Genomic DNA, 23,947 nt, shown 5'->3' with positions numbered 1-23,947 from the left:
AAACTACGTTTCCTGGCAGAAAAAAACAGTGATGGGCCCTAGTCCTACAAACCAATAGGGCACTGTCTTGAGACCATCTCAGGAGATGCCCAGGGAGAGACAAACAGAGTGGATGGTGGAGTGTGGACAGATAGGCCTGGGGCTCAGACAGGCACATGCCCAGTACCCAGGAAACAATGTTTAAAAATATACATGAATAGATAAATTCCCCAGAACCCAGGCATGGAAAGCTTATAACCATGAACGCAGCAGCAGAATTATTCAAGCTGGGTCTTCGGCTCTCAAAAAAAAGAAAGGAGAAAACATTAACCTCTAGCTAACTGTCCCGAACTCCAGCCTCTCAGCTATATCCTCCAGTCCCATTCTGGAGGCCAAGTGGGCCAACAGCAAGTCAAGTCTGCAGGGCCAGCAGCTACACCCAGCGATGCAGGATTCAGGCATGCAGGTGACTCATGTGGGCAAGGGAGCACCCCCTGGAGGCCCCAGGGTGCTCCTGCACCAGGAGAGGGAAAGCAGAGGCCATGAGCCGCCTTGCCGGAGGTGGGGCACCGCCACCTCCAGTTTGCCCAGGGCCACCTTTCTGCTGAGAAGGTCTGGCCTGAGCTAAATACCAGGCTTTTCTAGTGGAAAAAAGGAAGGGGATGGGGGAGGCAGCAAAGAGTAAAAAGCAGTGGGAGGAGAGGACCAGAGAGCTGCAGCTTAGCTGTGCAGAGGGAAGGGAACAAGTCCCTGAGGTCTTGCGTCCCAGCTGAGGCAGCTGCAGAACCTGCCGGCTCTCTCCCCGCTGGGACTCCCGCCCTCGCTGCAGTCCTCCAGTGAGATAGGAGCTCCCTGACAGTTCTTCCTCCTCATGCTTAAAGAGTTTGGCACCTCAGTCCACTACCCCTGCCCACCGACCCCACACAAGGGTTCAAACTTTGGCCTCCCACAGGGCAGCCTGGGGAAAGGGATGAGCCCTGGAGGAAGCATGCCAGGCCTGTGGGGAGCTCTGGGTCAAGGGCATCCCTGAATCCACTGCTCCAGCTCGTGGGGCCCACTTGTTACCAGAGCCCGGACGATGAGGATGCTCTGGTTGGCAGGATGGACACCTAACGAAACACAGATGATAAAAGGAGAGACGGGCCCACGCTCCTGCCGCTGGCAGCCAGGTGCCCATGTGCCTGGCAGCACACAGCTACCCGGTCACGCCCTCCACCTGCCCCTAGGCTGACAGCCCCAGTGTGGAAAGTGGGCTAGTCAGAGACAGGCATGACTACGCAGAGCAGTCCCACCCCGAGAGGATGCACACACAACACACATCTCACGCGTGTGTGTCTGGCAAGAGGGCTGGGCCCAGGGGTCTCAGGCAGGGAGAAGGTCAGGTCAGAAGGCACCCCACCAAGAAACGGCCTGAATACAAATAACCAATGAGATCAATAGCTCCCGCAACCCTGGTAATTAAAAATCAAGGGGGAGCGCTGGATACATGGAAGGAAGGGGAACCCCCCCTTCTGCCTCTCCCAGGGCCACCCAGTATGTGGCACAGGTTTAGGAAGAGGCTGGGGCGGGGCAGGGACCACAGGCAGAGAATGTGGACAGGCCTGGAGGAAATCTAGCCATGGGAGAAAGGGAACGAGGAGGGGAGGGGAGGGGAGGGGACGTAAGTTTCTTGGAGCTAAGTTTCCAGAAGCATGGGATATTTCCACAGTCTCTGATCCAGGTGGCTCTTCTGGAAGAGAAGCTCTCTTCCCCTGGGAGACCGTCATAGGGCGGTGACTTCCATCTCGAAGCTGGCCAGTAGGCAGAGGTGGTCTGAAGAGCAGAAGGGGTTGGGTAAGCCATTGGCAGCCCAGAGGATCTCTTCAGAGAGGAGCGAGAGCCGGCCCAGGAGCTTGAGAGTTCCATCGTGACAAAGCCTGCGATCTGGAGCACAAAGCGGAGGCCGGTGGGTAAGGCAGCCGCAGCCAAGCTGCATGGGGTGGGGGGCCCCGTGGGAGCCACACCTCAGGAGGCTGCGTCTCCTAGGCGGCCCTATCCTCCCTCACCTCCTGCCGCCTCTGGCAGAGGGCTCATTTTCTCAGATATGCCATGATATGTCAATGAAAGAAGCCAGGTGGCTTCGGTGGGACTGCAGCAAACTAGAGTGCACGTCCAAGCCCAGCATTACAAGATCTTCTGATTTTCCAAGAGAAGCCGAAGTCCAGATTTGCTATGTAAAATTTGATTTCTCAACAGAAAATCCAAACATTTTAAAAGACATGCTTTAAACAAAACAGGCATGGGGCTGATAGACTGCTATACTGTGACTATTGTGAGAGGTGAGAAGACAGGAAATAGGGTTTCTAACCTAACCAAGTCCCTTACTAACCAGCTGCCACTGAACAAATCCAATAGAGCACTTCCTGGTGCTCTATTTTCATCTTTAAAACGGAGGGACGGGGCTTCCCTGGTGGCGCAGTGGTTGAGAGTCCGCCTGCCGATGCAGGGGACATGGGTTCGTGCCCCGGTCCGGGAAGATCCCACATGCCGCGGAGCGGCTAGGCCCATGAGCCATGGCCGCTGAGCCTGCGCTCCGCAACGGGAGAGGCCACAACAGTGAGAGGCCCGCGTACCGCAAAAAACAAAAAACAAAAAACAAAAAACGGAGGGATGGCTTGTTCTGCCCACATCTCTCTAATGCTACAAGGATAAAAGAGAAGGCGGGCAAATGGCCTAAGGGAAGTATGATGAGGATGACCAGTGTCAGGTAGGTATGAGATCTGCTCCTTTGCTGGTCAGGTCCCAGCAGCCCAAGCCATGTGATCAAATGCCTGACCTACCATCAGTTCCCAGGGACTCTTGGGGGTGGCTTCTAGGAATCCAGGATCCACCAAGCTTACCAGTTCTGTTCCCATTCTTGCAGGACTCAGCTGAGAAGAAGATGTAATCTACTGTCATTCCAAGACCCAAGGGCATTGTGGTGACCTCTGGGCGGCCATGCTGGGGCAGGAAATGAGTATATACCGAGGTCAGGTGGAGGCAGTGCTGGATGGTGCCTACAGTCCTTCGGGGATGGAGGGGAAGATGTCAGTCAACAAACATTACTGAACTTTTCCCAAGGTCACTTCTCTGTGGGTTTTATCAAGTTTTTTAAGGGATGATCCCAAATAACTCAACCTCAGCAAATGCCTTCCCATGCTAATTAAGAGGCTGAGAGTCTTAGCTAAAATTAGCCTAGAAACAGACACATTTATATACAGTCCTGCTGACATTTCTCACCCCCCACTCTCCTCTTGCTACCTGGTGAAGTATACCCAATGTACCCTTGTCCATGGGTCAGCAAGCTCTTCTGTGAGGCCTTACTCCCAAAGGAAAAGGGCAGGGGCTTTGCATCTGCAAGAACCTAGGTGGGTCACCTCTGGCCTCTGCACGCCAGTATGTTCCTCCATAAACTTAGCACACACAAGGGGAAGAGAGAGCTCAGCAAATGTGTTCGCCCAAATCAGCCCCAGGAAAGCCAACAGGAATCTCTCTAATACACCTCGATGGGGCTGGAATGCAAGCAGAAGGGAACTGGAAGAAGATTACCTGGGGAAGTCAGGCTCAGGCTCAGATATGTCTTCCTCAATGACAGGCTCGGCCCAGCCAGCAGGTCGCTCTGTAGAAGACCGGAGACAAAGGGTTTTATCAATCACAGACAGTGAAGCAGGGTTAGAACCTTGCACCCTGAAATCCCACTCAGATCCTTGACTGGATTGTTCCAGAAGGGAAAAGGGAAAGAGAAAAGGTGAGGAGAGGAAGAAAACAATGGACCAAAGTCAAGAACCTCAGGAAGCAGACAGACAGAGGTCTCTAACACAGACATCTCTTCCCTGGCTCAGCAACTTCTTAAAAAATTTAAATTCATTCTTTAGGTAACACAGTCACATGGTACAAAAATCAAAATGTAGAGAAAAATATCAGTGAAAAGGCTCCCTCCCACTCTGGGACCTTGCCACTCAATTCCTCTCTCCGGAGGCAACCAATGTTAACAAATTCCTGGTGTATTCCTCCAGAGGTTTTCTATCACCCACCATCCATTGTGTGCATATATGTATCTGTGTATGTATGCGTATACATATGTAAGCACACACATGTATCCATACTTATACACACCTATACATGTACACACACATACACAAAGAAAAAAGACACACATTACCAATATCAGGAGAGAAAGAGGGAATATTATTACAGATCTTACTGACATTAATAGGTATTATGAACTGAATGTTTGTCTCTCCCCAAAATATGTTGAAATCTTAACCCCCAGTGTGATGGCATTAGGAGGTGGGGCCTTTAGGAGGTAATTTGGCCTTGAGGGTGAAGCCCTCATGAACAGGATTAATGCCCTTATAAAAGGGATCCCAGAGAGCTGTCCTTTCTGCCATGTATGGATGCAACAGTAAGTTGGCAATCAGCAACCCAGAGGAGGGTCCTCACTGAAAATGCACCATGCTGGCACCCTGACCTTGAACTTCCAGCCTCCAGAACTGTAAGAAATAAATTTCTGTTGTTTATAAACTACTCAGGCTGTAGTGTTTTGGTATAACAACCCAAACTAAGAAAAGGATAACAAGGATCAACAAAATTGACAAACCCTTAGCTAGACTGACCAAGAAAAAAAGAGAAAACTCAAATTACTAAAACCAGGAGTGAAAGAGGGGGCCATCACAACCAACCTTAAGAAATAAAAAAATTATAGGGATACAATAAACAATTGTATACCAACAAATTAGATGACTTAGGTAAAATGGACAAATTCCTAAAAAGACAAAAACTACACAAACTGACTCAAGAAAAAGAAGAAAATCTGAATAGTTCTATAACAATTAAAGAGACTGAATTAGCAATTTAAAAATTCTCACAAAAAGCCCAGGCTCAGATAGCTTTACTAGTGAATTCTGCTAAGCATTAAAAAAGTAATATGAATCCTTCACAAATACTTCCAAAATATAAAAGAGGGAACACTTCCCACCTCATGCTATGAGGTATTATTCTGGTATCAAAACTAGACAAAAAAATCACAAAGAATGAAAACTATAGACTAATATCGCCTATGAATGTAGATGCAAAATGCCTCAACAATTACAGTTCTGTGATTTATAAGAAATGTATATTTGGTCATTCAGATGACCAAATATATATTTCTCATATATAGTCAGTCTTCATATACAGTCTTAGTCCACAGTTGCTGGATCAAAGCTCCCCAAACCCTTAGAATTTCCTGAGTGTTGAGAGTGAGCAAGGTGCCTTTTGTTATGTTCATGAGGCAATTTTGGAAAATACCTAAGGTTGGGGGCTGGTTGTCAATGGAACCAACCATGTGATTAGAGGAACTTTCAGTCCCACCCTATGACCTCTAGGGAGCGGAGAGAGGTTGGAGGTGGAATCAATCACCAATGACTAAGGATTTAATAAATCATGCCCATGTTGGTTCAATGGAACCAACCATGTGATTAGAGGAACTTTCAGTCCCACCCTATGACCTCTAGGGAGCGGAGAGAGGTTGGAGGTGGAATCAATCACCAATGACTAAGGATTTATGAAATCAAGCCTTCATAAAACCCAGAAAGGACAGGGTTTGGAAAGCTTCCAGGTTGGTGAACTTATGGAGATTCGAGGGAGAATGGTGCACCCAGAGAGGGCGTGGAAGCTCCACATCCCTTCCTACATACCTTGCCCTATGCATCTCTTCTGTACAGCTGTTCCTGAGTTATATCCTTTTATAATAAACCGATGATCTAGCAAGTGAAATGTTTCTCTAAGTTCTGTGAACCACTCTAGCAAATTAATCTAACCCAAGGAAGGAGGGGATAGTGGGAACCTCTGATTTATAGCCAGTCGGTCAGAAGAAGCACAGGGAACAACCTGGTCTTTTGACAGGCACCTGAAGTGTTGGAGGGGTGGGTCTTGTAGAACTGAGCCCTTAAGCTGTGGAATCGGATGCTATCACTGGGGAGATAGTGTCAGAATTGAGTTGAATTATTTGTTGGCGTTGGGGGAAACTCCTCCTCTCCCATGTTGGAAAACGAGTCTCAGAACAATATACTGGCAAACTAAATCCAGCAAAATAGAAAAATGACTATATACTATGACCAAATACGAGTTATCCTAAAAATGTAAGGTTGGTTTAACATCTGAAAATCAATTAATATAATACATCATATTAACAGAATACTGAAGAACAAAAACCACGTGATTATCTGAATAGTCACAGAAAAAATATCTGACAAAATCCACTCCTTTATGACCAAAAAACAAACCCACAACACTTAAAAAACTAGGAATAAAAGAGAACTTCCTCAATCTGGTGAAGGGAATCCACAAAACACAAACAAATAAAAAGCAAACAAAAAAACCTCATGGCTAACATCATACTCAATGCTGAAAGACTGAAAACTTTACCCCTAAGATCAGGAATAAGACAAGAATATTCGCTGTCACCACTCAACACTGTAATGAGAGTTCTAGCCAGGACAATTATGGAAGAAATAAAATGCATCCAAATTGGAATGGAAAAAAGTAATACTATTTCTATTTGCAAGGTGACATGATCTTATATATAGAAAATCCTAAGAAATGCACTAAAAAAACTATTAGAACTAATAAATGAGTTTGAGGGACTTCCCTGGTGGTGCAGTGGTTAAGAATCTGCCTGCCAATGCAGGGGACACGGGTTCGAGCCCTGGTCGGGGAAGATCCCACATGCTGCGAAGCAACTAAGCCCATGTGCCACAACTACTGAGCCTGCGCTCTACAGCCCGAGAGCTGCAACTACGGAGCCCACGTGCCGCAACTACTGAGCCCACGTGCCACAGGTACTGAGCCCACGAGCCACAACTACTAAAGCCCATGCGCCTAGAGCCCCTGCTCCACACAAGAGAAGCCACCGCAATGAGAAGCCTGTGCACCACAACGAAGAGTAATCCCTGCTCATCGCAACTAGAGAAAGCCCACGTGCAGCAATGGAGACCCAACGCAGCCAAAAATAAATAAATTTATTTATTTAAAAAAAATTAAGTTTGAAAGATTGCAAGATACAAGACTGATATACAAAAATTGCATCTCTATACACTAGCAATGAACAATCCAAAAATGAAATTCAGAAAATATTTCCATTTATAAAAGTAACAAAAGGAATTTTAAGTAGTTACAAATAAATTTTACAAAAGAAGTATAAGACACACTGAAAGCTATAAAACATGGAAAGAAATTAAAGATCTAAATAAATGGGAAAACTTCCATGTTCACTGATCGTAAGATAATACTGTTAAAATGGCAACACTTCCCAAACTGATCTACAGATCTGTAAATCCCTACCAAAATCCCAACTAACTTTTTTGCACAAATTGACGTGGTGATCCTAAAATCCACATAGAAATGTATAAGAGACCCAGAATAGCCAAAATAATCTTGAAAAACAACAATGAAGTTACAAGATTTACACTTCTCTATTTCAAACTTATACAAAGCTAAAATAATCAAGGCAGAGTGGTACCGGCATAAGGCTAGGCATATAGATGAATGGAGTAGAACTGAGAGTCCAGAAACCCATAGGTCCACTGTTGATTTTTTACAAGGGGAGGGGTAAAGGGAAAATAACTGCTAATGAATATGGGATTCCTTTTGGGGGTGATGAAAATGTTGTAAAATTATATTGTGATGATGGTTCCACAACTCTGAATATACTAAAAGCCACTGATATGCACACTTTAAATGGGTGAATTTTATGGTATGTGAATTCCACCTCAATAAAGTTATTTTTAAAAAAAGGTAAGAGAATGTTACGGACAACTTCATGCCAATAAATTTGTTAATTTATATGAAATGAAATATTCCTACATTTTCCCTGTTAAATTGTTTTCTTTTTGTTGCTATTATAAATAAGGTCTTCTTAAAATTACATCTTATAACAAATATATCATTATTTTATTATATGAATACTATTGATTTCTGTACATTAATATTCTGCCCAGATACTTTCCAGAATTAATGCTAATAATAGTTGTTAGGTGATTCTCTTGGATAACCAGTTATATAACCATATTAACAGCAAGTAATAGTTTACCCTCTCCTTTCCATTGTTTACTTCTATTTTCTTGTCTATATTTCTATGTTCTATTTCTAATTCTGTGGCTGGTGTCTCTCACAGTTGAATGACAGTAGTCATCCCTATCTTGTTCCCCACTTTGACAGGAATGCTACTAGACTGTCTTCTTTAAGCAAGATGTTCATTTTTGGATTGAGATGAATGCTTTTGTTTTTTTTTCTTTTTCAGGCATCTGGCGGCTCCACACCCCTTCCTCCATGGTGCACCAAAGCGCTGACTGACCAAGATAAATGTATTTTAAGGGTATAAGGAATTATCTATTTTTTCCTTAAGAAGGTTCTTTTTAAAAGAATCCGGAATAGATGTTGAATTTTAACAAACGTCTCTGACATCTACAGGATGACATGCATTTCTATTTTTTAATAGATTTCATATATTTATTAGCATGATAAATACATTAATAGATTTCCCAATACTGAACTACCTTCATATTTCTGATATACTCTATTTGGGCGTAGTATATTGCTCTTGAAATGTGATGTTAGATTCTGTTTCCTGATCTTCTATGTACATTTTTTGCGTCAATATTCATAAGTGGAGAATATTAAGGTCTGTAGTTTTCTTTTCCTGTGTAACTGTTGTCAGGTGTTGGTGTCAAATACTTCTTTTGTAAAAATAACTTGGCCCCCTTCTGCTGTGCTCTTTAACAATTTAAACAGTAATGGAATTACAAGTTCTTTAAAGGTCTGATGATGTTCTCCTATCAACATGAACATGGTGTTTTTGTGGGACTGTATCTCTGAGAACTTTCACTATTTTTTCACCCTGTGGTAATCTATTTATGTTATGTCTCTCTTTCACAATCAGTTTTAGTAAATTACATTTTCTAAAATTAACATAGGCCATCTAAGTTTCCAATTTCTTTTGCACTCAGTTGAGAAAAGAACCCCCTTATAATCCTCTAAATTCTTCTGCATCTGAATACTTTTACTTGCTCCTCCCCTGCCCCCTTAAATAGGTTAGCTAATCTGACAGCTGTTTTTCACCCAAAAAACCGATTTTTAGAGCTTATTAGTCCTACTGTTTTTCTGTTCTCTAAATTATTTTCATTTTCATCTTCTGCTTTCTTTCAGCTTGTTCTCTTTTCTAACTTGGGGGATACTTAATTTACTTACTTTAATTTTTTCTTACCAATATAATTCTCTGATTCAAGATATTCTATATAATTCTATGAATTTTTCACTGAACGCTATTTTAGCTATATACCACAAATATATGGTATTTTCATTATTGTTATTTTCTACACACTCTGCAGTTTGTTTAAATTTCATCTTTGACCCAAAAGTTGTTTGAAATTTTTTAAATGTCCAGATGATAGCATTCTTTTAACTTCTATTTTTAATGCATGTGTGATCACGGAAAGTTGGCTATACTATTTCTACTGTTTGAAATTTACTGATTTTTTTTGTGGTAGTCTAATATATGGCCAATTCTCAGGAATTTCCTGTGGATATTTTAAAAGATGTCTTTGCTCTGCTTTCAGTGCTCAGAGTTTGATATGTATCCATCAGATTTACCATACAACATGTTATTTAAGTCTTCTATATTCTCAGTTATTTTTTATCTACTTTAACTATTGTGAACTGAGAAAGATGAATTAAAATCTTCAACCATTAGTTATTTTCTGACTATTATTCCTGTTAAATACTGCAGTTTCACTTTGTGATGACTGATGTGATGTTATTTGGAACATAAATGTTCCTAACACTAATATCTTCATTTTGAATCAGAAAAATCACAGTGACCAGCAGGATATTGAAAATGGTTTTCTCTTCAGCAAGAGGCAAGCTAATTTAGGCTTCTGAATCATGTAAGAGGTCAGGAATCAGAGGTACCATTACTCCAGAAAAGAGGTGGGAGGTGAAAATCAAAACTGGCACAATGAACTCACCAGTCAATTAGAACCATCCCTTACACAGAGCCATTACGTTTTCATGTCTCATTCCTAAATGTGAATGGACACCTGATGGAATCTTTGGGAACAAACAGTGGGGTAGGAAGAAACTAACTCTTAATTAAAAGAACCTTGGGGAAAAAAAAAAAAAAAAAAGAACCTTGGAAGGAACAGATGGAATATTAAAAATTATCATCCTCAGTAGTAGAAAGGCAATATTGCATTCATTAAAAAAAAAAAACAAAAAACAATGGTATAAAAAAAGAAGGAACTTTTAAAAGGAGATTTGGAAATTAAAAATATAATGGCAGGGCTTCCCTGGTGGCACAGTGGTTGAGAATCTGCCTGCCGATGCAGGGGACACGGGTTCGAGCCCTGGTCTGGGAAGGTCCCACATGCCACGGAGCAACTAGGCCCCTGAGCCACACTACTGAGCCTGCGCGTCTGGAGCTTGTGCTCTGCAACGAGAGGCCGCAACAGTGAGAGGCCCGCGCACCGCGATGAAGAGTGGCCCCCGCTCGCCGCAACTAGAGAAAGCCCTCGCACAGAAATGAAGACCCAACACAGCCAAAAATAAATATATATATATATAAAATGGCAGAAATTTAAAATCACTAGAAGGAATGAACAAGCTGAGAGCATCTCACAGATGGTAGATTCTAATATCCAATTAACAGTAATTCCAAAAAGAGAAAGCAGAAGATAGGAAATTATTGAAGAAATATTACCAGCAAAATTATGTGATTCGAAATAAATTAGTTTCCATTTGAAAGGGCCGTGGAGTATACAAAATAATGAATGAAACCAACACCCTGAGTAGGGTAAACCATCATGAGATTTCAGAAATCAAGGGATTAGAGATAAGAACCAGAAAGTCTCAGAGAGGCAACATACGTGATATACAAAGAAAGGATCAAGAATCAAAATGGCAGCAGACTTCTCATTAGCAATGCTGGAACCTGCAAGACAATGGACTGATTTCCAAACTAGACATTTACACTTGGCAAATTTTCATATTAGTGTGAGGATAAAAAAAATCAAGTCTTTTTTTAGTACATGAAAAGAAAAACAAAAAAGAAAGAAAGAAAACTGCTTCTCTCAACACCAGGTTCTACCCATGCAGCACTATGTACAAACGGCACTGCTCCAGCAGTTACATGGGACTCAAGGCCTCTGCCTGTCCCACCAGGCCACATGAGCACATGGGCCACAACTGCCTCTACCTGAGCTGCAACATCTTCCTGGACCATTCAGCACTGGCAGCAGCCAAGCAAGTAAGTTCTTCTGCAAGTGTACTTGGGAAGAGGATAATAAGTTGTGCAGGGATGGGCCAGTGGAGGAGCTGGATTCAGAACTTTCCTGGTTCAAAAACTGATCAGACAGCCTTTCCTCTGTGGCCATCTGGTCAGTTTGTTAATAATAGTTTATGGAAGTCATTTATTAGCAACTGTTTTTTCCTAGAATGCACTTAATTGGGCACATGATTTATTTTTACATGTTAAAAGACCTGAAGCTCTGGAGATAAATGGAAATGTGCAAGTGCTCATGAAAAAGAAAACAGAGTAACCCCTTTCAGTGTCTTTAAGAACCATACTGGAAAGAATAAACCACTAATAATTAAAAATATTTACAAGAGGGGGACTTAAAATTTAGATTCCCATCTTATGAATTATTCCTTCACAAAGGGAGTTGGGGAGAGTGAGAATCACAATTTTTTTTTTATTATACAACTTGTGTGATGTAGAACACTCCAGCACAATGCAACGTCAACTTGTTGGAAAGTTAGACCATCACTCCCCAGCACTGTAGCTACTTTGGCAATTCAGATGCTTCCCATTAAAGTCAGTGTCACAGTCAACTTGGCAAGTTTGAATGTCTACAGTTGAGTTGGATGACTCTGGTATTGGACTGGAAATATTATTTGTTAGCACATCTAAACAAATCCTCTAGAAAAAAAGATCACACACTATGATCTCCTTGTACTGCACCTGAAGTCTTTCTACTCATGGTCTAAAACTGGTGGTAGGTTTTTAGATTTGGAGTCCTTAAAAGAGATTCATCAGGACCCTATTCGGCCCTGGGTGGGGATACTAAACAAACGGAAGGGTACGTTCACAGTATGTGGAGGATGGGTGTGTTTACCCAAATTTAATCTCAATTTTGAAAATACTGCTATTATTGGGTACTGTTAGTGAACTGGATATTTTCCCCCATATAATGATTCTACTTACAAAGTGACTGTCAGTGTATTTTAAAGGTTCTTATTTTGTTATTAAATTGAAATGCTTATTTTATGTTTCAAGTACAGTACTGATTTTTTTTTAATAACCTATTCTTAACATGGAATTACCTATGTGGGATCCTACTACTGTTTAACTTTAGGATTTTGTATTCTTTTTTTTTTTTTGGCGGTACGTGGGCCTGTCACTGTTGTGGCCTCTCCTGTTGCGGGACGCGCAGGCTCAGCGGCCATGGCTCACGGGCCCAGCCGCTCCGCAGCATGTGAGATCTTCCCAGACCAGGGCACGAACCCATGTCCCCTGCATCAGCAGGCGGACTCTCAACCACTGTGCCACCAGGGAAGCCCAGGATTTTGTATTCTTAAAACATTGAGCTACTGCTTCCCTGCCTGAGCCCAAGTGATCCAAGCACTTATCCCAGTTCCTAGCACACGCCAGTCGCTCTATGCATGGTGGCCACCACTATTATTATTGCTATCACCACAGCTGTAATAATACACTAGCTTTGCAATTAAAAAACAACAACAAAAAAAACCCAAGCCATTGAAATGTTCACTGCTCTTTGCAAAATGCCAATTCAAGTTAAATTCCTTCAAGAAAAAAATGAATTCATTGCTTACCACCAGTCCTTTTACTATAGTTTTTTCAGTCATTGCTTGGTTGTCTTAAGTTTCTTGGTTGTCTAGCAGTTTCTTCATGAAAGGCTTTGGGTTGAGTATAAAATTTTTGACCATACCGTCTTTCTTTGAAACCTTGCTCTCCTGTGTTCCAGAGTCGAACGTTAATGTTAAGAAATCTGAAGCCTACCTGATTATTTTTACCTTTAAAAATAGCCCAATTTTTTTGGTTCTGCCCAAACGATTCTTTTATCTTTGACTTCTGTTAACTTCACTAAGATGTCTTACTGTTGACTCTCCTATGTCATTTTTTACTGAGACATGGTATATCCTTCTCAATGTGGAGTCAGATCTCTTGATTTTGGGAAAATCTTCCCTGAACCATACCTTTAAATATTCCCTTTGTGCTATTATACTGGATTTCTTCTTTGTGAACTCGAACTATGTGTATGTTGAATCTCTTTAACTTCCACTACTGTTATTTTCTTTCTAGTGCTTTTTATCCTTCCTGGCCTCTGCCTCTTGCCTTGTTTTCAGCAGTGCCTATTCTCTCTTGGACTGCTTCTAATTTTGTATTCATTATGTGATTCTTAAATTTTTTATTCCACTTTTTTCCTGAGCTCTGCAGTTTACATTTCATCTACTGATGTCTTGCCATGTGCTTGAACTTATTTTATAAAAGCAATTATTTTATTTTTGCACTCTTATGTTATAAAGACAATTGCTTAATTTTTTTTATTCATGGGAAAATAATCATAATGTTTATATGCTCCATGGCAACAATTTTTATCTTCGAAGTATTCTTTATCTGCCTTTTACTTTTCCTGCTCTTCCACCTCTTTTTCTTATAGTATTTTAGTACAGATCTCACGCTGGCTCCTTTTGGGCAGCCCAGCTTGGAATTAGTTGAGGTTTTTATGTACAAGCTATTGGTACAAAGCTTATACAAGCGAAGACCTGGGTACGCATTCCAAGTAACAGGCATCTTTCCTTATGACGCAGGGTTGTGTGTGAGTCCTGTTCATCTTTACTTCCCCCTAGCCAAAAGAAATATGCAGTTTAAGTGTTACACCTCCCCCCACCACTTAAACAGACTGCTTCGTGCAAATTTGGCTTGATTCCTTGATCTGTCTTTCCTCTACTGCCTCTTTGGACCAAAAGAGGTTCAGACAATATCCTTTCACAACCTGTGCATCTTATTCTTGTTGATGAAACAAGGGATTTTGACTTCGTGCCTCGGGGTACGCTCCTCACCTTGGAGAAAGGCACACTGCTGGTTCTTTTGGAGATCCATATGGCCCCACAGACCAGTCTCTCCATACCTGCTCCAGCACCCCTGCATGACCTCCAGTGCTTCTTGCAACCATTCCACCTGTGCTGTGGTTCATGATTTCAAATATCTTCAGGTCTCCTAGCTTTCTCAAAGATGGAGTTTGCATTTCTCCTTTTCATTCTCCTTGTTGCTTTGGAGTGTTTTCAGAGACAAGAAGGGGAGAACATCAAGCATACTCTGCTACTTACAATCTGGAAGTTCTCAGTAGGAGTAACTTGTTATCACACCCAGGAGTACTGTCACCTTATGATTTTCAAAGCCATCAAGTGTATTTTCTCTCTTAAACATGCTGTATACATGCTAGTTATTAGAAACTTAATACTAAAAAGCTTGTGGCTTACTCAAGGTCTCAGAGCTAGTTAGAACCCAGGTCTCTTGATTCCTGGTCCATGTTCTGAACACATTGCACATGGCCGGTGAACTCCACTGACCTTCCTCCTAAGCATACTTATTACCAGAAGCTGATCTCTAAGAATGATACCTAGAAAAGACTAAGAAACCACATAACTGACAAATATCAGAGGTGCAGAGGAAAGAGGACCAAGCTTAGTTGGAACAAGTTAGGGAACAAGCTTAGTTCCCATTACCTGGCTTAGTATCTGTCACTCCTTCCATAAGAACCAGTCCTACAGGTCGCTGACAGGCGATGCTGCAGAAGCGGAAACGTAGCAGGAAGTCTCGGCTATACTTACGTTTCTCTGTAAACCAGGAAAAGCCATACAGTGAAAGACAGGAAGAGGAGCCACATGCTGAGACTTCCTTAATACCAAGAAGTTTACAAGTAGGGACACAGAGGAAGTCTGGCTCTGAAGACAAGGAGATTTTCCAATGGCTATGATTTAAAGTTGTCCATTTCACTGGGTGACCATGAGGAGGACAATGAAAAAAACAAAGGAACGTGCTAAGAGAATTGAGGGAATTACACTTTCTCTTGTCACTGAGGTGCCAGCTTTCTCCCAAAATGGGCATGGAGGGACAACCAACCAAGAATGTGGCATGTGCTCACCTGATCTCTTGGGGTGACAGGAGGTGACATACTGACAGCAATCAGTGATGCCCAGGGAGCTGGGCCATAGTGGGGCCTGCAGCTTCCTCTGATAAAGCTGATGGGAGAAGTCTTCCTGTCCAGATACCTACAAGGAAAGAGCAGATGGGAATAAGGAATCTGAGATGGAAAAAGGAAATAGCCCATGTTTTGGGACATGCAGACAAACATACACACACACACACACACACACACACACACACACACAGTCACATACTAGGTACGTAACACAAGCAAAACACATAAGTCTCAGGGGAAAGTTAAAAATAAGGAGCTATTTAAAACCATTATTTTATTTTTTTTACTAGAAACACTGAAATATCTATGAGACAGGAATAAGGGGTTAAGAGAGTGAGGTATGTGAGTCAAAGAGAACAGAACTATATGAACATATGGTCCCCTAAATTTCAGCTCAGAAAAATCTACACTACTCTGCCCAGGGAATGTCAACTTTCAGGGGCTTTAATTTGCAGTGGGAAAAGGTTTATCCTGATCTTTGGATCTTCTGGATCAAAGTCTAGCATCTTAAGCCTATTAGTGGGAAACCACGGGGTCAAACCAAATGGGAAATTCACCAAAGCACTTTACCGTATCTACGTCACCATCCTCGGTCAAAGCCAATGAGCAGCCTGGGAACGGACGGAACGTAGTAGGGGAAACATTCGGCAACATCAGTCATCTGCGTATCTCCAACGTGTGTAGCAAAACCCCCTTTATTTCATTTAACAACAACAAATATTTGAATGCCAACTATGTGCAAAACACTAGCTAAGTGCTGGGGAGAGAGCAGTGACAGACACAATCTCTCTGCCCCTCGAGGACACACATTTTCAGAATGCCATCAGAAGTAAAACACACCTTCAATTTAATGGCCATTTACTAACTGTGTGACTTTGGGCAAGTTAGTTAACTCTCTTGGGTTCAACATGCCCTACTATTGAATGGGATAATAATACCACATACAATTAAGAATCCTGGTAACCATAACTACTACCAGTTACTGACTGCTTCCTTTGAAGCAGAAACTGGAAAACACTGTGTGCATTATTTTATGTAATCCACCAAAGAAAACCCTCTGAAGTAGGTCCCATTATATCCCCAGTGTATGACGAGGCAAATGGGGCTTACGGAAGTGAAGTAACTTGCCCAAGGTGGCAGAGCAGGCATCTGAACGCAGGACTATCTGGCTTCAAGATGGTGCTCTTAATCACTATGCTTAACGGCAGCTGTCACGTGGTAGGCACTTAGTAAATTCTTCTTCCCATGCCCTGAGCCCCTTGATAACAGCAGCTTCCTGGCAGGATAATGCCTTTCTCTGCGCATGTAGCAACCAGGACATCGCTGGCACTTGAGTAACCTCATTAAAATAAAAGCCCAAAGTGCTCAACAATAATTCAGTCATTTTATGTCTTTTCTCTCCTGTGCCTTGCCAAAAGTTAAGCAACAAATTGGATCAGCAGGGGCAAAAGAGAGGAACAAGGAGATTAAGTGACATGTAAAGAAATCAGCACAAGCTGAGTGCTCCTCAGTAGGGCTAAATAAACTACAATAAAACTATAAGATACCTAGGTTATAAACATTCAGCAGTTAAAAGGAATGAGACAGACACATATGTACATTGTTGAGTGAAAAAAAACAAGCTACAAAATGAAATATACATAATATAGCCCATTTATAAACACACACAGTACATTATATACCAGCTGTTAGAAGCAATCACAGCATAGTATCGGAGGGCAAGAGCTCTGGGGCCAGACTACCTGGTTACAAATCCTGGCTCCACCACTCACTACCTGCAAAAACTAGAGTAAGCAAATTGCCTAACTTCTCTACACCTTAGCTTTTTCATTTATAAAATGGAAGGAATGACAGAAATTGTGAAAATTAATGAGTTAACACATGTAAAGTGCTTAAAATAGCACCTGGCACACAGTAAGTGCTTAATAAATGTAGATTATAATTACATCATCACAACAGCTTAGATACTACTGCAAATGCATAGAAAATGACCTGGAGGAACACCACCAAACATTGAACAGTTATTACTTGACTCTAAGTGGAGACGTGGGAAATGTAGGTAATAAAAGGGGCTTTGGTCTTATTTTAAAATGTCTGAATCCTTAAAGGGATGCACTTGTGTACTTACATGCACTTACATATATACTTATGTACTTGTAAATTAAACATAATGATAAAAACTGAAAGGATTCCAATATACCAAAGGCACTCACGAGCTCCTAACTTCCAGGCTTGGGTACCAGATATCAATAGAACAAGAAAAAGCCAGAGGAAGCCAGAACAGGTGTAACTGAGGTCCCTGCCACAGAAGCAACACCAGATGCCAACACCAAAATCTCTCCCTAAGCCAACCCCACAGCGGCCTCTCCCATTTCACCTTCCAGGCCGGCATCCCATGGTACTGGAGTTCTCCATCCCTGATGAAGTTGTAAAGAGGTGAATCAGGGACAGAATTCAGGTCCCCACACAAGATGATGGGGCAGTGGCTGCCATCTGACAACCTGGCCACCTTGTCCACTTCAGCCAAGAAAATGGCCATCTGGGCTAGCTTGACATCGCCCCGACGTGGGTTGTACAGGACGTGAGTATTTGCCACACATAAGGGGGCCACTGAGACTTGCCCCAGGCCTTCTGGGACTAGTGGCTGCAGCAGCAACACTAAGCCCACATTGTCCCGATTGAGGAGCTCCAAGCCAGGCCGAAAGTACTCCACAGGGCTGGCGCAGAGCAGACGGAATCGCGTGGGCTTGTAGCAGACAGCACAGCCATCTGTCTTACACCCGGTCCTCCTCTTGTAGAAACAGGTAAAGCCTGCAAGGAACACCCCACCAAGGAGATGGGTCAGAGTCCTTGAAGATGGGTTAGGGTCCCTCTACCCAGTGGCAGTAGCCCAGGCATGGGTGCCTAATGCACTGCTCCTGCAGTTCAATAAGGGGAGTCCTTGCCCTTGCCAATTCCTTGGTTCTGCAGAGGCTCCCTTACAGTTGTAACCACATGACTGAGTAGCTAGAAGGGGAAGAAGGGACAGAAGGGTATGAAGCAATAACCTGACAGGAAAAGCATGGACTCTAGGGTCAGACAAGCTGGAGTCCAGGCTCCACAACCTATGAGCTTCATATTTATAGCTTTGTGACCTTGAGCTAGTCACACAAATTTTCTGAACCTCAGTTTCCGCACTGTAAAATGGGGATAATGATATTCAGCCTCTCAGGGTTGGTTACTTCAAGGATTAAATGGAAATATATGTCCGAATTGCTTTAAAACTTCAGGACTCTCCTCACCCACACAAAGAAGCTAGCTCACAGATGAGACTGAGGGTTTACTGAGATGAAAGAAAGATACAGTGCATTCAGGAGAGAGCAGACAGGGCTGCAGGAAGAAAGACTGGTAAACGTGCCAGGGAGCGGCATTACCCATCATTCTCAGAGAGGGCTCCAGCTGCTGCCAGTAATGGTCTTCCTGGACTTCCTGGAGACACAAGATCTGGGAAATGACAAGGAATCCAATCACTCCAGAGTAATGGAGGGCCCTGGAGTACGACTCCCACCCCAGGAGCAGGCACTGAAGCCACATGGGAAGCTGCTGTGGGTCTCAGGCTGGGTCACACTGAAACTTCCCCTGGTGCTGACTCTTCCCTGATAGCCACTACCAGCAACAACAGGCCCAGAGTTAAGCTGAGATCAGATACATGCGCTGGATCTTCCTGCTCCTTGAATCCCTCACGTCTCCCTGCCTGCACAAAGGTGCTAGAAAGTGCGCACCCACGGACAGTCTTCTTAGCATCTGCCCCAAACTCATTACACCAGGCAGGCAAGCGCCAGTCCTAGGCAGGAGGCCAATCATATGAACAGCTGTGGGGTTCAATTCATTTTCTAAGAGCATTGGGACAGCCAGGGTCCAGGGCAAATGCAGGATGGCACATCTCCCCATCTTCACTCACATCGGGGTCCCAGTGCTGGAATTCCTGCATGAGGTTCGCAAAGCGGTAGTTCCAGCTGAGGATGTCTGGATGGCAATGCAGATAGAGCTCTGAGCTCTGCTGCATCAGGTCCTGAGCCAGGATGTTATAGGACATCAGAGTGAACTGGAACTGAGGGCCATCCCCCGCCTCCAGGCCCTGAGCATCTGGCTGAGTGGAGAAATCCTCCCATTCTCGCCACAAGATTTCTGCAAAGGTGTCGGGAAGAAGAGGTCCATGGTAAGTCCATGTTATTCACAGGGCCCACCATCTCCACTCCTGACTCCATGATACTGCGACGAGTTCCTTTTTTCATTTTCCCTGTCATTCATCCCTTTCTGTGGTGATTTGAACAACACTCTAAGGACATTCTCAGACGAGACAATAAACTCCACAAAGCCTAAGATAATCTTGGCCTGTTCATCACTGTATCCCTAGTACCTAGCATAGTACCTGGCACCTAGTACAAGTTCACTAAATATGGCCAACAATTTCTCACTTCTGATAAATCCATGGGTCTCTGGGGAATCACTCAGATGAATGTGCTTAACAGTCATCTGAGATTAAAGACATTTCTAGAGTAATCTCAGCCTTGGGTGTTTTCTGACCTCTAAACCTGAAAATGCCTACAGAGCCAGAAACCATAATGTGTCTCCCATGTGCCCTCGAGCAGGGAGCTGCAGAGTGGAGTTCAAACCTATGTGAGCCACAGCACTCGCTCTCCAAAGTCTAATGGAAGCCTGACATATAACACAGATAAAAATGGAGTCATCCTGGTCGAGGCAGAGAGTGGAGCCCTGAGCGCTCTCCACCGCTACCCCAGGTCACCTCCAGAGAACCAATAATGTAGAGAATCAGAGCTATGGTCTGCTTTCAGTTCTGCCACTACCTAGCTATGTGACTTTAGGCATGTCCTGCTACCTCTCTGTGCCGTGATCACTTCATCTGAAAGGCCACGGGGCTGGATGAAATGCTCTCTAAGGCCCCTCTGGATCTGCCACTGCAGGAGTCTCAGAAAAACACAATGCAGCAGCAGAGCTCCACACAAGAGAACTTTAGCAGTGACTGTGTGCACATCCGAGACAACCTGCTGCCCCGGCTCACCCAGCCGGTTGTCAGACTCACCATGATATGGGATTTCCACTGGGGGAGGCTGCAACTGCCCCAGGCCCTCAAAGGACCAGATGGGAGCCTCTTCCTGGGGCACAGGCTCCGGTGCTATGCTCCAGGCCACAACTGCGGGGTCCTCCTCCCACTGCTCTGCAGCCAGGGCACCCACTGGGAGGACAGCACAGTCTGCATACTGGGGGCCAGTCTGCACCGGGACTTCTGCCCACATTGGGCCCTCGACCTCTGGCAGTGGCTCCTCTCCTAGCACCTCAGGGAAAGACTCCTCCAGGTTCTCTGCTGCCCACAGGTCACTCAGCTGCCTGCTGGACCACTTGTCTTCTGAAGCAGCATCCTGTTCTCCAGGATTATCCATCAGGTGCGCCAGGCTGCTCTCGGCTACTCCCTTATCTACAAGCAGACCCTCGCTCACAGTTGAGAGTGCCTGGCTTGACCCTTCTTCTTGCCACTGCTGCAGCAGGCCCTCACACTCCTCCTGGTCGGGGCCCCGAGGGGCCATGGCAAAGTCGCCGTCTACCTGGGGGGACGAGCTCTTCGCCAGGAAGGCATTTTTTCGACATGTGAAGAAAGCATCTAAGAAGAAAGCCAAGATACCATGTTATAAGATGACAGCATCACCCAACCCATGCTCTTCTCCCAACTTCTAGTAAGTCTCATACAAGCAAGAATCATGTCCACCTTGCTCATCACTGTACCATCACTGAGCCTGCCCATTTTAGTGCCTGGAACATCCTCATCATCAGAGCAAAGTGCTTACTATGTGCCAGGCACTGTTCTAAATGCTCTACAAGTATCAACTAATTCATATAGTAGGGATCTGATAAATATTCATGTGTGAATGAAAGAATGGCTATCCCGCATAATCTAGGACAGAGATGGTCACATACAACCACACTCCTTTTATCTGGAGGTTAAGATTCCTATTAACGTCAACTTTCTGGTTCTAAGAGCCGCATTACACTGGAACCAGCACTTGACCATGAGTCAGAACTGTGGGTTATGGCCTAGCACTGAAATTAACAAAGCTATGTGACCTTGGACAATGGCCCTAGTGAGATGGACTCACTCTTGACTGTAAAATGAGGACAAGGGAAGTTTGAACTAGATAATCCCCAAGAGCTTTTCTAGTTCTATAAATCCACTAATCTATGAATGCATTCTAAAAGAAAAAGGCCTAAAGTAGACAAAAAGGGTGTCTCAAAATCTGTACAATCTCTCTCTTAGCAAAGGCCCTGGGTCCTCTTCTCAAATCTATTTATTCTACTCATAAATCTTCACAGACTTCATTATCATCTTTCCCATTCCATAGTACTCTAGCGGCTGTAAATCGGAAGGTGCCAACAACTGACAGCAAGAGACAGCTGCCACCTCTCTGCTACGGCAGCCACCGTGACAGCCAACAGGCAAAAAGCAGGTGGGAAAAACTATAAAACTGGAGCCCCCAAAATCCAAGCACAGTATTTTGGTGCAAACAAAACCTCCGCCCACCAACACACACTAAGTCACTTATTTTTAGCATAGGACAAGTGACATGTATGATGATGACCCTCAATCACCAGAGATTTATTTTATCAGCTCTTTTTTTTAAAAGGCAAGAAAAACTTCAAAATGGTTCAAACGTTGAAAGACACTATCTTATTTAGGGTCTATGTGGATTTACGTCCCTCAAACTCGTGGTTTTTCAACCAGGGGTGATTTTGCCCTCAGGGAACATTTCTGCATTGTCTGGAGACAGTGGTCGTCACAACTGTGGGGATGCTACACTGGCATCTAGTGGTTATAGGATGAAGATACTGCTGAATATCCTAACAGTGCAAGAGACACCTCCACAACGAACTACCCAGGCCCAGACGTCAACAGTACTGAGATTGGGAAACCCTGCTCTAAACCCATGGGCTGGGTTGCTGGCCTTAGTCTCAGGAACTTATTAATTCCCTGCCCTTTGAAACATCCTCTATGTGTATCGCATGGCAGAAGTTCTTTGATTTATATGTGTGAGGTTATTAGTTTTCAAACTCAGCAGGTTTTGGTTGGTGGTGGTGGTTTGTTTTTCAGCAGCAGAATTCTTTTATTAAAAGAAAATCTGTAGAAACCAAATGTACAAATACAAATGGGACTACTTTAATAGCTGTGTGCAAGTGGGTGGGGGGAGGCGGCCCTTCCTCTGACATACCTAAAACTCTGACTACTGGTCTAGAAACCTCTGGACTAGTATATGTCACTATGGCTGCCATTATGGACACTGGCAGAGCTCCAGAAATGACAGCAACATGGTTAGAAGAATATGCCTTAGTTCTCTGAAAACAATGACTTCTGTGGAGTTCCTCATTTCTGAGAAGTATGTACACACAAGACATTCCCGAACTGAGTGCCTACTGCATTCTGGGCAGTATGCTAGCACTAGATACAGTGAGCAAAACAGACATGGCCCTGCCCTCCTGGAGCCCGCATTCTAGTGGCAGATACAAACATACACATACATACATTAAATGTTTTATATGAAATATATAGGAACAGAAATTACAAACACACACACACATATTGTGTAAAGTTCCAGAAAGGAAAAGCACAGAATGCACACAGTTGGACATCTTATTTCTAAAAGTCCTTCTTGGTCTGTCCTGCCCCCTAAAATGCCAGAGAAAAGTCTGGGGGTTCTGTGGGATCTCCCAGAGTAACTGATGGTCTCATAAGAGCCCAGGAGTGGGGAGCGCAGGCAGATCATGGCAAAGTTAAACAATAACTCTTCTCTAAGTACCCGCTGGGCACTGCCTCCACCCCACCACATCTCTAAACGCACGGGACATTGCTTCAAAGCCGAAGTTTCAATGTGCCTCTGGATTCTGAGCATCCGTTTTTTCAACCAGACTCCGCTGAGAGGCGGCTGGGAAACGTGAGTGTGGAGTTGACCCAGGGGAAAAACAGGTACGTCTAGGTCTTCAGTCCACAGATCCGCCCCCAGGGCCGACTGGCCCCTGTCCACAGAGCATTCGGACATTAGCCTAGGCCCCGAGCGGCCAACCCTCCCCGACCCCCAGGGCAGTGACTCAGCGGGACCGGAACCTCTCCGCAACCCCGGGGCCAGAGAAGGGCAGCTCTGGCCCCTCCCCAAGCCGCCTCACGTTAACTGTGGCCCGACACCTCCAGGTCACAGGGGTGAGGAGGGGCCCGCCCACGACGCTCGCCGGCCAGGCCCGGGCCTCGTTTAGTCCAGGACAGGCACGGCGGGGCCGAGGGCCGCCTCCCCACACCTTGGCACTGCCGGGGGAAAGTGGTCGTGAGGCCGCCCGCGACGCACGCCGCCCCAGGCCCCGCGGGGCCCCGCCGAGGCACGCCCGGGCCTGGCACCCGCCCGTCAGGACACAGGGCCGGTACCTGAGAGGGCGCGGAAAAGGCGCGCGGCCGGCAGCAGCAGGTAACACAGGCACGACGCGATCATGGCCGGCCGCCTGCGCCCGCTCCCGCGCCCGCTCCAGTGCCCGCCTCCCTTCCTCGCCGCCGCCCGCCAGGTCGCCCTCCGTTCGGCCCCGCCCCCGCCCCCGGCTCGCCCCACCCCCGGCTCCGCCCCCGGGACGGCTCACATGGTACCACTGAGCTTCAACAA

General features: G+C 44.5%; 1 protein-coding gene across 5 annotated transcripts; it reads right to left on the bottom strand.

The window, feature by feature from the left end:
• Nucleotides 1-1,600: 1,600 nt before the first annotated feature.
• On the bottom strand, nucleotides 1,601-23,853 carry ANGEL1 (angel homolog 1). Of its 5 annotated transcripts, XM_060004144.2 has the most exons (10): nucleotides 23,719-23,853; nucleotides 20,341-20,916; nucleotides 19,198-19,424; nucleotides 18,671-18,740; nucleotides 17,635-18,068; nucleotides 15,201-15,327; nucleotides 14,782-14,892; nucleotides 3,547-3,616; nucleotides 2,859-3,022; nucleotides 1,601-1,902 (listed from the first exon to the last, which is right to left on the bottom strand). In XM_060004144.2, the coding sequence occupies exons 1-10, from the start codon at nucleotides 23,780-23,782 to the stop codon at nucleotides 1,742-1,744; spliced, it is 2,004 nt and encodes a 667-aa protein (XP_059860127.1). In that variant the 5' UTR covers nucleotides 23,783-23,853; the 3' UTR covers nucleotides 1,601-1,741. The 5 variants fall into 5 exon arrangements, 1 of the variants encoding a protein (XP_059860127.1); XR_009518311.1 differs by lacking the exon at nucleotides 1,601-1,902 and having other exon boundaries at nucleotides 2,947-3,022; nucleotides 3,547-3,708; nucleotides 14,116-14,892; XR_009518312.1 differs by lacking the exon at nucleotides 1,601-1,902 and having other exon boundaries at nucleotides 2,994-3,022; nucleotides 12,865-14,892.
• Between the last annotated feature and the right edge of the window lie 94 nt (nucleotides 23,854-23,947).

Source organism: Delphinus delphis, chromosome 2 (assembly GCF_949987515.2).
Source record: "Delphinus delphis chromosome 2, mDelDel1.2, whole genome shotgun sequence".
Lineage (NCBI taxonomy): Eukaryota > Metazoa > Chordata > Mammalia > Artiodactyla > Delphinidae > Delphinus > Delphinus delphis.
Note: the sequence above shows the minus strand (reverse complement) of the source record. Positions and strands in the feature narration are given on the sequence as shown.